The sequence below is a fragment of the Erigeron canadensis genome, chromosome 2 (assembly GCF_010389155.1).
Source record: "Erigeron canadensis isolate Cc75 chromosome 2, C_canadensis_v1, whole genome shotgun sequence".
Lineage (NCBI taxonomy): Eukaryota > Viridiplantae > Streptophyta > Magnoliopsida > Asterales > Asteraceae > Erigeron > Erigeron canadensis.
Genome location: NC_057762.1, coordinates 39189524 through 39203538, shown reverse-complemented (window position 1 = coordinate 39203538; position 14015 = coordinate 39189524). Strand labels below are relative to the sequence as shown.

At 34.9% G+C, this 14015-nt stretch overlaps 3 protein-coding genes across 3 annotated transcripts; 2 read left to right on the top strand and 1 right to left on the bottom strand.

The window, feature by feature from the left end:
• Positions 1-298: 298 nt before the first annotated feature.
• On the bottom strand, positions 299-5448 carry LOC122586477. The gene is made up of 10 exons (XM_043758462.1): positions 4719-5448; positions 3225-4325; positions 2129-3130; positions 1993-2034; positions 1807-1883; positions 1630-1714; positions 1464-1547; positions 1278-1379; positions 1081-1179; positions 299-985 (listed from the first exon to the last, which is right to left on the bottom strand). Exons 1-10 carry the CDS (start codon positions 5409-5411, stop codon positions 863-865), a joined length of 3408 nt encoding a protein of 1135 aa, XP_043614397.1. The 5' UTR covers positions 5412-5448; the 3' UTR covers positions 299-862.
• A 1604-nt stretch (positions 5449-7052) lies between these two features.
• On the top strand, positions 7053-8286 carry LOC122590159. Its single transcript, XM_043762493.1, has 2 exons — positions 7053-7242; positions 7662-8286. Exons 1-2 carry the CDS (start codon positions 7078-7080, stop codon positions 8112-8114), a joined length of 618 nt encoding a protein of 205 aa, XP_043618428.1. The 5' UTR covers positions 7053-7077; the 3' UTR covers positions 8115-8286.
• Positions 8287-11140: 2854 nt separating this feature from the next.
• Positions 11141-13285, top strand: LOC122588237 (patatin-like protein 2). The gene is made up of 6 exons (XM_043760358.1): positions 11141-11281; positions 11387-11568; positions 11702-11888; positions 12078-12242; positions 12357-12832; positions 13087-13285. Exons 1-6 carry the CDS (start codon positions 11141-11143, stop codon positions 13283-13285), a joined length of 1350 nt encoding a protein of 449 aa, XP_043616293.1.
• Positions 13286-14015: the final 730 nt, after the last annotated feature.

Sequence of the window (14015 nt, the reverse complement as noted above, 5' to 3'; positions counted from 1 at the left end):
CCAATTAACAAAAACAACCCTCAACTTTGATTTATTCTAATACCAGCTTCAACTTCAAATTTAAGATATTGTCCGAAATGGTCCCCTCAACTCGGTTATAACATATGGCTGCTAGCTTTTATACTTTTGAATAATACCAAGCTAAGATTGAGAAAACAACTCATTTCTTTTGCATTGACATTATTGTTATGCCTCACCGCATTATTGCTCTTTTTTTTCATGTATCATACAAATCTAGTCCTTTTCTGTTACCTAAAATGTACATGTATCAATGTCTAAAATCTGAACAATTTGCAAATACATATCATGACTTTGGTAATTCAGTATATAAACCATCAATTGGTTTGATATATTACAGCAGTCCCACCAAGGGTTTTCCCATATACAATAAAAGTTCTCTAAATACCTTTATATACTACAAAAACACAACCATTAGATGCGTTGCAAAATGGAACATCTGGTTCACTTGTTAGCTGTTCAACGAAGATATATTTACATTACGCTACTAATATGTGTTGCAGTAAGTCAGTAACATTCCCAGCAGCAGCCCTTCCTCTAAAATATACGAAGAAGGCAATATGGGGTAAAAATAAAGTATAACCCAATGCCTGATAGAAATTGGCAGGGTTAAATATGTCATCTCAATGGTTTATAAAGCTATATCTATTCTCAAACAATGGCAGAAGCAATGACTATATGAACCGGCTACTACCCTCTGTAAATTAGCATGGTGTCACTGTATCAGTTGCTCAAAATGGTAGTGGTACAACTTGAGCAGCAGCAGCACAACCATCTTAACAGCTTCAGGGACCAGTAATATGTACATGGATACTTACAAGGTTTGATGACTGTACATGGATGTCTAGGTTGTTCTTTCATGGATACATGCTCTAAGTTTATGTAAAAGATGCAAAGTTTCATGATAAGAAGGGTCACTTTTGCTTATGGGCTTACATGAATTTACATGATCTGTTGACTCTAACACCTGTAGGGAAAAAACAGAAAGTAGAAAAAAGAAGGAAAAATCATCTGGTGTTGCAAGAAAAAAGTTATTGGCAAATTGGAGAAATGAGAACTTACTACGTAATTCCCATATCCAGGATATGAAGATTCAATTGGAACTATTTCCAATCTGAAGGCCCAACCCCCATAACCTTCAACAATTGGAGTTACTTTAGTCTGCAAAATGGTTCATTAGGTAGACAATCAAATACCCAAACATCATACATTTCATTAAAGTTAAGAATGACTAAAATAGATTAAACTTATGGTAATACCTCACAAAAACTGAGAACATCAAGAGACCCTTTTTTATGTAAATGACGGATAAAATCATTAAGCTTTATTAATGTTGGCGAACCACTTCTCAATTCTCCTATCTGAAAAAAGAAATAGATACCCGTCATTAAAAAGGTACAATTTATGTTCAATGTACAACATAACGGAAATAAAGGGGTACATACCGTTGGTGCAGGCCTCAGAACAAAACCCATTCGCCAAGGCAAATCTGCAAGCTTGCTACCAAAATGTGGGCAGCTATAAAACACCTAAACCAAGGGGAACACTAAGAATGATCCACTTCAAAAACTATCAGATGTGTGTTGAAGAATATTCTTGAATAGAACATACCACTCCAATGGTGTTATTGACAATATCATCTCTCTTTTCTGTCCTAGCCTGGTGCAACATCTGCTTGACAACCAAACCCCCCATGCTGCAATAATCATTCATTTTCATAAAACTATATCTCGATTACAGTTACTTTAAAAATTAGTAATCAAACCACAAAGTAACCATTAGACTCACCTGTGAGTTACAAATACAACTGGTCGATCTCCAATGCCTGCAGTGATTAGCTTTTCCAATAGCATGGAGCTAACTTCCTGAAATAAACCAATGATTATTAGTGATCCTTAATAAGAATTGTAATATTACGAATTTAACTTTTTTTAACATACTTAACAGTTCTTATATTAATATGAAAACACAAACCTGAAGGGGCAAGCTTGATCCAGACCACTGTGTAAGATTCGTCTGCATAAAATACCATTAAAAAAAGGTTTAATCATGTCAAATTGTCAATAGATAAAAGGTTGGGTCGACTTTTAACCTAGGAATAGTCACAAACCTTGTACTTAAGACTAAACAAACGGGCCTGAGGAAAATCAGAAGAAAGCCATTCGGCAGGCCAAAAAGTGCCTTGCTTCCCTGCTTCTTCGTCAATCTTTTCTACAAGACCAGATTTAGATGATGACTTGCACTCAGATAACCGCCAAGATTTAAATGGACCACCGCGCAAACCATGAACAAACACAACATCAAGTGGAGGATCTGAATGACTCACGCATCCACTGTTATCCAATGGTGTCTTGGCAGCAGATTTTTGCCTTTCTTTTATAGGATATTTCCAGTGAGATAGATCAGGGTTGATTAAGTAGATCATCTCAGTAAAATGAGGACACCTATGTTTTCTTTCTGAATCACTATCTATATCGTAATCATTGCAAAATATATTTAACAATGTTGCTCTAGCATAGCTTCGAGTCTTGAGGTCATTGCATCCTGGGATTTTCCCATTTGCACATTCTTCAAGCCAATCACACCAAACTTTATCATTTAAAATGAATTCTTTGACTTTTGGATGGACCGAAAGACCAGTTAAGAATCGAGCTGCATGCCTGCGGATATGTGCTGCAGGTGGAACACGGACTTTAGATAGATCATGAACATCAGGAACACTTGCAGGTTGATGATCACTGGATTTCATATTTTTTGATGCGTTGTATGCTTCCCTTGCAGCTAATATCTCATAATCATCTCTTAACAAGAGTCGACGTAGTAATGAAACTACACCGTGATCAATTATCCTGGTCTGACAAATTGTGTCATCACTACATATTTCAGACATAGTTTTGATCCCTTTAAGAGTTGCCAGTGCAGAATCTGCAGCATTCACTTTGGGCTTACTGTCCTTTTTAACCTTTTTAAATGGTACAACAAAGGGCTCAATGCGCAAAAGATCTTCTAAAGATTCTGTTCCAAGCTGATTAATTGCTAAGTTAACCACAGCAATAGCCAACTGGTTGGCAGCCTGTGTGCCAGATGCAATATTTGCTTGGTCGATTTGAGTCTACAACAATTACGTAACGTCATCAATTAGTACATAATTCCATTCAACTTCAAAATGAATATTATGAGTACAAAACGAAAATGAAGCTACAGACCTTCACTTTGTCCTTTGGTTGAGCACTCCCTTTAAGTGATGACATCCTCCATTTCAAAATGTCACCCAGCAAGATAGTTAACCAACCTTGAGATATTGGTACTGAAGATGGTGCATGGTCTTCAAGAATATGTGAAAGAATTCTTATAGCAGATGATCTAGTAGCATCAGAAGAAGTATTACCAAACACCCACCGAAGGAGAATGCTTGACCACTTTTGGCCTTCATCAAGAGTCAAATGTATGTTACCTGTACACAATGATTCTAAACCTTTTGCCAATGCTTCTTGAATAGACTCATGTTTTTTCATCCTTTTAGCAGTTTCTCTCATTAAATAAAGACTCTTTTCCATAACCTCCTCTTGAGCCCGGGGACATCTTTCAAGTGAAAGCAAGAATGCAGACAAAGCCACACGGGTCAAACAAACATCCTCACCTTTGCTTGCTTGGGACACGGTAGAAAGAAGACTGGAACTCCAATCAGAAACAAAATCATCTGAAGGGAGATCTCGATCTTCTAACAAAAACCTAGCCACTAAACTTCCATGCCATTTTACAGATCTCTCTGGCGCAGCCAAAGCAGTCACGACAGCATGACCATCGTGATCCAATTCTTGGATATGAGACCTATTCACATCTGACGCCATTGCCCAATTTGCCAAAGCCCATGCAGCAAAAGGGACCGCAACATGTTGACAATGCAAATCATCCCATAAACCGGGAATAAAATTTGGTGAATTATCATTTATTTTGTTAAACAACACCCTTTTAGTTTTACTCCTAGCTTTAACTCTAGAATCCTCTATCTCTATCGACCCATGACTTCCTGAAAAGCCCAAAACCCTTTTCACTCCAATCCCCTTCACCACCGTTCCATCATTTTTACCCTCTTCACCACTACCCCCTTCACCCCAGTACATCCCACCTTCCTCAAGAACCTGTAGCGCAGCTTCAATATCTCTCATTGCAGCTTTTTTCGATAACATAGGTTTCGACTTAACTTTATCCACATTGTCACAATGTGAAGTCACAATATCCATAATTGCTGCAACAAGCATACTCCTACCTTTTAACGGATCACCAATTTCAAAACGCCTCATTTGCTGGTTACACGACAATGCAACATATCATTTCAACGCCAAATAAATTTTGCATATATACGTTCATCTAAATAATACACACATTTCAAACAAGAACTACAAAAAGATCAAGAATTGCAAATTCACATGCCATTAAATCTATCCATACGTGAAGAGAGACAAAGGTTCTATTGAATACCAAAAATAGCTGAAAACGTGTTAACAACACACATGTTATTTGATCCGTATAACTAAAACATAATTCAACAACTTTCAAATTTTTATTTTTCTCAATTGAACGTTGATGGCTTTTCACATGTGAACAAATTTATTGGCATGTGAATGAACACCTAGTTTTGCATTTCTCACAATTCTCGACGTTATTGTGGTTTTACATTAAAAAATACGAAAACATACATTTTGTTCCTGCGGATGAGGATGAGCAGAGAATATAAACCTCAATAAATTCGGAACCGCATGAGGTCTAGACAAAACAAAATGAGCAACATTATAATCAGAAATCAAATAAGCTAGAGCACGAGCGGATTCCGCTTGAGCCGCGTAACTTCCTCCTCGATTTAACGCGACGGAATCCAACAACCAATCAACAATGAAACCGCCACCACCAATAATGGCAGCCCTGCGGCTTTCGTCAGCCGCAACGATATCGGCTAACAATGCAGCCACCCTAACTTCAAATTCATAATTAACATTTGTTAAAACCGAACTTAACGACTTTAATAAAACCGTTACAACTCTAACCGTTTCGAATATTCTGTTTGACTGGTCAATTGCGAAATTAAGATCTTTGTATGATACATTTTTATTTTTTGAATTATTATGTTCATTTGATTTGAAGATAAATGCCATGGCGGCAACGGCGGCGGAGATTAAGGTTGCGGTGACGGTTATTCGAGATTTGAGATTACGCTTGTGGGGGATGGCGGGAGGTGGCGGCGGCGAAGGTTGGTCGGAATTTTGGAGATTTTTGACGGGATTATGGAGGTGAGTGGTGGCGGAAGGAGAAGATGAAAAGAGGGCATTGGAGACATGACGGGGGCGCCGGTGGTGGTTGATGGTGGTTTTAATTATTGATATACACCGGTGCATTATTACTATTATTACACTACATTAATTAAATAAATTAAATTAGTTAATACATGTCAAGAAAAAAGAATGGAATAATTAAATGATTCAATAACGGGTTGTGAAAAGAGGTTTAAAAAGGGGAAGCGGAAAATGGGGGGCAGACACGACATTAAACGGTGGAATGTTACCCAACTCTAAATCTAAATTTGGATTTTGGACTTGTATGTTAATTAATTATAGAAAATGTGATTATTATTATTAGAAAGAATGTACCAAAATAAATACATGAAATGCCATATATTTTTAGTAGATTATTGTATACGTCTTGTGACATACAATAATAAGAACAAAATAATTCTAAAAATAATAGAGATCTCTAAACATATATGTATGATAAGACAGTTGATAACTACTGAAAATGATGATATATCCCATCTTTGTTACAAAGTTCTGGCCATCGATTCGTACTTAATTATTATATTGGATTATATAATTAATTCTGTTACGACTCACGAGGCTATACCTTCGTGCCCCTGGAGCTTGGCCTGTAATTAAGCACGAAGCCTTTGTAAAAATGTTGCCTCAAGACGTAACCTATGAAGTCTTGACAATATGGGATAGGATTAATATGATAGATATTGGAACTTAAGTGATAACAATTAGGGTTATGTGATGCTGTATGAGCATCAAAGAGATGACTGGCATGTTAAAGTTTGGACTTTTGGTAGCATGTAAAATGTGAAATATCAAGCAAAGTTGATGCAATGATAACGAGTCTTGATACATCAATGAGTGGTTTCACAAATTGTAATTAATTAAAACATGTTTATTTGCATACGAAATTATTTCAAACAATAATTTTAGATAATGTGATTATCAATTTTTCAACTTTAAGATAATTGTTTTATGAGTATATGTATGAAAGTTCCATAACATACCAATTAAGATGATGATATATAAGATCAGAGGATTTCCACACACGTATTTTATTTTCATGAAAATTTTATGTAAATGTTACAAACGTGAAATTTCTTAGTGATGAACATTTGTTTGTGTTTACTTATTATTGCAAAAATAAACACTATATATTCACGCCTGCAATTAAATAAATGTATTGGTACCAAGCTAGCCTGATATACATATATCATTGATACTTCCAAATAAGGATTGATGACATTTATTTATCCAATAATTTGTATAGTTCAACATATGCATATATATAAATCCTCTAATAATGGGAACATATGGATAGGGGTTTTTATGATGTTATAAGTTTTACTTTAAGTAGTAATCAGAGTTTGGTGCCAAGTCTCCTTTACCAATACTTAAGGTTCAAGTAAAAACTTAAACTACAAACCACTAAGCATAGTAAAATCCATATAATTCGTGTTCCTACACAAATCAAGAATACCTACACACAACATGTTGCTTTCCATATAGGCCTCGTATGGTTGTCAAAGGATCATATGATGAATTATAAGATAATCTTGTTTCAAATTTTTCGAAAATGCTCTTTACTTTGGCTTCAACCCAAAGAATCAAGAAAGATACCTTTGAATTTCTAATCAGCTACTAGCTATATATTTACCATTAATATTTTGAATACTACTATATAAGTTAAGCAGTATGCATACATGTTATGTAAAACCATATATACCTCAATCCCTATGCTATTAATTTTCTTTCAATGATAATGAGCTTGTTTCATCATGAAGAACCATCAAACCCCTCCAAGAGATGCAAGTTTCTCAAGGATGCTTTCGCAACGTGCCATACTTTCTGCGGAAAGTTTTCTTCTTGTAGCCTAAAACACGAAGATGATGATGTCAGTGAGTACGACGATGAACAAGAAGTAATGTACTTATCCATGTTTTAATTAGTGATGTATTTTTACAAGTATCACTTTTTGGTGGTGGAATTTTCAAACTAATACTTATAAATGGGCTTATTTGGGTTATGTTTTATCTAAAACTAGTCAAAAAGTACAGTGAAAACTTAGCTAAAAAGAAACAGGTTGATAGTAGCCCAAAGTAGTTTACTACTATTAATACATATATGCAACCTTTTGAATTGGTTTATTCAAAACAGAAATTATTGTTGTAGTAACCTTGGTTTTTAACATTATATTCATTCTGTAAACAAATAACTTGAAAATGGGGGAAAAAGTGTTTGTGGATTAACATAGCGCAGCCCGCCTTTTGACCCGACCCATTTTCAACCTGAACATGTTTTGCCACCTTACGTGTATATGGGTATGTTTCTTTTCCGCAGATTTTTGTTTCAGCAGTTATAAGTCAATACATGGAATCGAAGTCAAAGAGGAAGAGTGGACTTATAATGGATAGCTTCATATGGGATTTCCCCTTAATTGATGACTTACTTCCCAATAGAAAGGAAAAACAACATGCATATGCATATGCAAGTGATGCTAATGAAGATAAATATGAGTTCCACTCTCCTTGTAGCCGCCTTTCTCGGTGTTCAAGTGCTACGACTGCAGAAGAGTTTATGTCAGTAAAGACAAATCTTTCTCGTTGTTCAAGCATGAGCAGTATCGAATTTCCAATGTTTAGAAGGAGACGGTCTATATTTCGTGAGCTTTGTCGTTGTGAGGGTTGGCCGTTTGGTTTGTGTAGGAAGGCTCTTCTTGTTCCCCCTCTTCCCAAATCTCCATCCGAATCTTGGATGTGGCGTAAAAACACCAGACTTATCAACATACCTTGATTTTTACATATATCAATTAAGGTCCTTTCACCATTTTGCAAGTAAAATAAAGGAGGGATCGAATGCAAGAGAGCTTCAAATTGGAAGACAGAGTCATAATCTTGCAACAATTATTGCAGTATATGTTGATATATGACTGACCGATCAATCTATAAATTCAATCAAAATGAAATGTGAAAAGGATAAGAATGCCGTTTAATGGGTTTCTTGTAAGTTTTTTTTGCAACAATTGTATGTTAAATGACTAACCTACATACACATACCGGCCAATATGTATTGTACCATACACACATGTGACATGTCATTGATTCTTGTATGCGCAAATTTGATTCTCAACGGTCTAGAAAAAATGGCCGCAGCAAAAGTTTTTATTTTTATTATCTTTTTTTTTCTATGGATTTGCTACACGGATATAACGTATTAATTAGTGTTTTAAGAAACTTTACGTCTCTATTATTTACCACGGATTTGCAAGTTGCAACGGCATTCTAATTTTATACGAGTAGTTATTTTGGATATTTTTATTTTGCATGCCTATTGCGACGAAATATTTGTTTTATCAAATTTTAAACAAATAGTCAAATTGTTGACTTTTTATAATCTTATCCCGCTGGTAGTCGCAAATCCGTAGCAAAAACTAGTCAATATGTTGACTTTTCCAAGATGTCTCTTCCATCGCAAAATCCGTAACCGTGGCTATCGCCTATTGGTGAAAATTTGCTAAGATTTTGTTTTCGTTTTAACTCCTAATAAACTTCAATATGTTCGACAAGATTATTATAGATATATATAGATGTTAATGAAAAAGAGGCTTCTATAGGGAATCTAAATACTCAAAGTTTTTTATTTTGTTACATCAAGGTTATATTGCATGTCGGATAGTGCTATCACGTTGCGTCATAACTCATAACAAACTAAATACAGTGTGGACCATATTGACTTCTATTTATATATGGCATGCATAAATATACAGTGGTATATATTGTATATATCAGATATTCATAATTCTACTGTGGCGGTTTATCTAAAATACATCAATCGAGGAATTATGTAATGACTAATATGATCAAATTTTGGACATACAACCAAAACAATAGCTTGTAGAGTTAGAATTTGAAATCTTGACCAAGAAAGCATAAATTGAACTACTTCTAATTAACAAACTTAATTTGGTGATAAACCATTGATCAACTGCGTAACAGACTTTGTAGTCCTTTTACTTAGAGCACCCTGGTACGTGGTGTTTTCCACGGCATGAACATCTGGACCATGCCGTGGTGCCGATTTGTATGTGGAACGTGCAGATTAAAGTTGGCTATGGGTCGTTTTATTAATTACAAATTTCACAGAGAAAGGCCAGAGGTGGGAACTCTGTCTTTATTCGAAATTTTTGTACGGATGCGACATTTTTCAAGGCATATGGTGTAAATACGAACTTTTGTTTTTGAATTTGTAAAATTTCAAATTTTTTGGACCAAAGCCGGTGTCTAAGACACCGGTCTTACATTACGTGGCACAACGCCGGTATCTTAGACACCGGTATTTCATTTTCACCTGGTATCTAAGAGGTCGGGTTTTCTTGTGTTTTGTCTCAACGTTGGTGTCTTAGACACCGGTTTCAAACACTATTTTTTTTTTGAAAAACAGAGGACTCTGACTTGCATATTCATACTGTAATCAAATAATGAAATAAGCAAGGCTTTGAGAGAAACACGTGGAGTATTAGTATTTGTCATTTATTGTAGCTCGTTTCATTTCTAATCAAATAATGAAATAAGCAAGGCTGGGAGAGAAACACATGGAGTAAGAATTTTAGCATCACTGGAAACCCGTTTTCTAAGATACCGGCTTTGGTGTATAAAGTGAAGACCGGTATCTAAGACACCGACTTTGTCATAAAGTGTGCCACATAATGTAAGACCGGTGTCTTAGACACCGGCTTTGGTCCAAAAATATGAAAACCGGTGTCTTAAACACCGGTTTTCGTAGTTTTACAAATTCAAAAGCAATAGTTCGTATTTACACCAAATGCCTCGAAAAATGCAGCATCCGTACAAAAACTTCGTCTTTATTCATAGTTTGAAAGGATAGAGGTAAGAACTCCGGCTTAACTGGTTTTAGAAAATTATGACACTACAAATAATATTGCATTTGCCCACACTTTTAGTTAGTATGAACAAATTAAAAAAATTATCGCGCTTTTTTTGTGTGTAAATATATGAAGAATTAAAAATGTGTAGATAATTAAAACTATGCATGGTATTATAAAAGTTCACACTTTTTAATGTGAACTTTCATATTTAATTTGTCACGTCATATTTTTCTACACCAACTAAATATTTGGTGTGAACAAATGTGGTGTTACAAATTACATATGAAAGTCCACACACACTACAGAGTATGAACTTTTAGAATACAACAGTTTTAAGTGTGGATTAACTTGTACACACTTTTAGTTTTACATATTTTACACACATAAAAACGTGACAAATATTTTAATTTGTTCACGCTAACTAAAAGTATAGAAAAACGTAATATTATTTGTAGTGTGGTTTGAACGACCATTTTTGTAAAACTCTATTGGGAAAAACACCATTTCCTTAAAAAAAATATTTTTTTTTCATGTGGCTTACTTCTCCTCTGTGCATGTGAATCGTGATGTGATTCGATGGATACGCTAAACATAGTATCTCATTTTTCAAATATTATTATTTATAATTTTTAAAAAGTATTTTTAGTAATTAAACTGCGTATATCCAACTAAAACTCCCGGTTGCCTAGATAGGGGTTGGGAGTTGGAACGTCTACCTTATCGCAACAATATATATTCCTTTTTGTTGACCAGAAAAAAGTTGATTTCAACACTATAAATAGTTGACATTCGGTTCTTCAAAACTTTACCATTTTCTAAAATTTAGTTTCTCCTCACATATAATTACTACAGTATACATTGTATGATCAACAATAATATAAGAAACATACATACCTTATAACATTGGACATATATATTAGCCAGCTAGCTAGCCATGCCTTCTAAAGGAGCACCGCGATCGCCTTTGCAACGACCAACATATGGAGACTTGATCACAATACTAAGTATCGACGGAGGTGGCGTACGAGGAATCATTCCAAGTGTTATCCTTAGTTTTTTAGAAGCCGAACTTCAGGTACAACTTATTTTCTACTCTGTATATATATAGGTTTTTTTTCTTTCAAAAATACATCACAATGCAACGTTTAAGTAACATTTTATTAAGCGCAATTAATTGCAGAAAATAGACGGTGAGAATGCAAGACTAGCGGATTATTTTGATGTAATATCTGGAACAAGTACTGGCGGCCTCGTGACAGCTATGTTAACCGCCCCTAATGAAGAGAACCGTCCCCTTTTTGCAGCCAAGGATATCACAGACTTCTATCTGGAACATTGTCCCAGGATCTTCCCACATGATGAGTATGTTTGTTACATAAAACGTTACATATATATATATATGTATCTGATCAATTTTTGCCGCCAAGGATCGCGAGTGAATTAGTTCTCTTTCTTCAGTATTTGATATGTTTTTACTCTTAATTAATACATGTAGCAATCCATTTGGACATGCTGAAAAAGTGATCAGAGCGCTATCTGGACCAAAGTACGAGGGGGTTTATCTACATGAACTCGTTCAAGATCTACTAGGAAACACAAAACTCCATGAAACACTGACTAATGTCGTGATTCCAACGTTTGATATAAAACGTTTGCAGCCTACCATCTTCTCTAGCTATCAGGTTACTTAATTAAATAGAAACTGATCGATCTCTTTTATTTCTGTTCTCTAGCTATTTTAGATAGGATTTTGGGTTTGTGTTTTAGTTATAAGAAAGAAGTATAACTATAAAACTCTATTCTAATGATGAGTAGTTAATATATGTGGTAATTTTAATTAATATCTTAATTTCATGGTTCATCATCATCAGCTGAAGAAAAACCCAAGTTTGGATGCAATGCTATCCGATATATGCATTGGTACATCGGCTGCACCAACTTATCTTCCTTCACATACTTTTGCAACCCAAGATCCAGAAGGAAATCTCCTTGAAGAATTTAATCTTATTGATGGCGGTGTGGCTGCAAATAATCCAGTGCGTTATTAATTAATTTGGCGCATGATATATATCTTAATCAACAATACATATATATAGTGTTACTACGCTAATTATTAACCAGTCGTGACTAATGTTCATTTTTGTATATAGACTTTGGTTGCGATAAGTGAAGTGACACAGGAGATAACGGCAGGTAGTATGGATTTCTTTCCAATTAAACCAACAGAATACGGGCGTTTTCTGGTGTTGTCCTTAGGGACAGGCTCCCCAAGATTCGAAGAGAAGTATGATGCTAGCAAATCGTCTAGTTGGGGTGTTTTTGGGTGGTTGGCAAGTAGTGGCTCGACTCCATTGATTGATGTATTTACTCAATCAAGTGGTGATATGGTTGATTATCATATCTCTACCGTCTTCCAAGGCCTTCATTCCGCTGAGAATTACCTACGTGTTCAGGATGACACTTTAAGTGGGGACGTTGCTTCAATGGACCTTGCAACGAAAAAAAACTTGGAAGATCTCGTGCAAGTTGGCGAAGAGCTATTAAGCAAACCGGTATCGAAGGTGAACTTAGGGACGGGCATTTACGAACCTTATCATTGCACCACCAATGAAGAAGCTCTGATAAGGTATATATGCGGCAGATTATAACATGAGGAATGAGAATATGTACCTAAGTTTAGGTATAGAACCCTCAAATCTTAGTATTTAATTCATAAAAAACTTGTGGCCCAGTTATTTATTCATTACATAATAAATATTAAAACATTTAGTATGTGAGGAGTTATATATTTTCTCTTATATGATAAGTTGGAGTTGCACCCGCACGATACAAGTGATTTTTAGTATTAATTTGATTTTTTCTTATGATTGGTTGTTTTAGATTTGCTAAAATACTTTCAAAGGAGAAGAGTACGAGAGAGCTTAGATCACCAGGTGTTAATAATGATGTCACAAAAATGCAAAATGGATCGATCATAAATGATAATGCCGAATCTTCAAAGTCGAAGGGAAAACCAGCGATGATCACGAATGCAATTCCTCACTCTCTTCCAGATTTGCACAAGCTCAAAACTGGCTGATAAACTAGAATGATCGACTACAGTATTTTGTTTGAAAAAAAAGGATAATGTAATTTTAATATCATTTACTCGTGTAGTAAAAAAAATTCTCATCTTTACAAGTCCGTCCCTTTATGAATAAAATCAAATTTGAGTCATTGAATGTATGTATCTGATACATGTAATGAAAGAAATTTTGAGCACCTAGATTGATATGTACCGGCCTAGCCCAATAAAAGACCCAGTTCAGCAAGAGCATGAGGAGGTTACAAGGCCCTCCAAAGTCCAAATATCTTAAAAACTTGATTGAGCTGCTGGATTATTTCAGCATGTTTCTCGATTTTACTAACCCGTTAGTCACATTCTAGTTACTAGTGTCTAACGAAAAAAAATCTCACTAATTAATTAGTGAGGTTTTCTGTTTGAAACTACTCGTATTATTGAAAAAATAATAATTTAAAAGTCCTCTATTTATTATACTTGTAAGATCTTCAAAATTCTGTAGCATGCATGTTCATTACCATACATATTTATATTAATCTAGAATAAAAGTCTTTCTTTTTGAAAACTTGATGCATTTTATTATAAAGATTAATGATGATCAAAACAAAGCTAAAGTTATAACTTAGTATTAAATAAATCGGTAGAAAAAAAATATGTTATATTTATTTAAGGTTGAACAATAATTAATGGGGGATGTTCATATGGGTTAAAGATGAGAAGTAGTAGTACCAATCAATCAACATATGTC

Coding starts and splice junctions, on each gene's coding strand:
- LOC122586477 (XM_043758462.1), bottom strand. CDS start 5,411: ATGCACCGGTGTATATCAATAATTAAAACCACCATCAACCACCACCGG. Junction 2,035..2,128: donor TGTTTAGTCTTAAGTACAAG/GTTTGTGACTAT, acceptor TATTTTATGCAG/ACGAATCTTACACAGTGGTC. Junction 1,380..1,463: donor TTCTGAGGCCTGCACCAACG/GTATGTACCCCT, acceptor TTCTTTTTTCAG/ATAGGAGAATTGAGAAGTGG.
- LOC122590159 (XM_043762493.1), top strand. CDS start 7,078: ATGATAATGAGCTTGTTTCATCATGAAGAACCATCAAACCCCTCCAAG. Junction 7,243..7,661: donor AGTACGACGATGAACAAGAA/GTAATGTACTTA, acceptor TCTTTTCCGCAG/ATTTTTGTTTCAGCAGTTAT.
- LOC122588237 (XM_043760358.1), top strand. CDS start 11,141: ATGCCTTCTAAAGGAGCACCGCGATCGCCTTTGCAACGACCAACATAT. Junction 11,282..11,386: donor TTTTAGAAGCCGAACTTCAG/GTACAACTTATT, acceptor AATTAATTGCAG/AAAATAGACGGTGAGAATGC. Junction 11,569..11,701: donor AGGATCTTCCCACATGATGA/GTATGTTTGTTA, acceptor TAATACATGTAG/CAATCCATTTGGACATGCTG.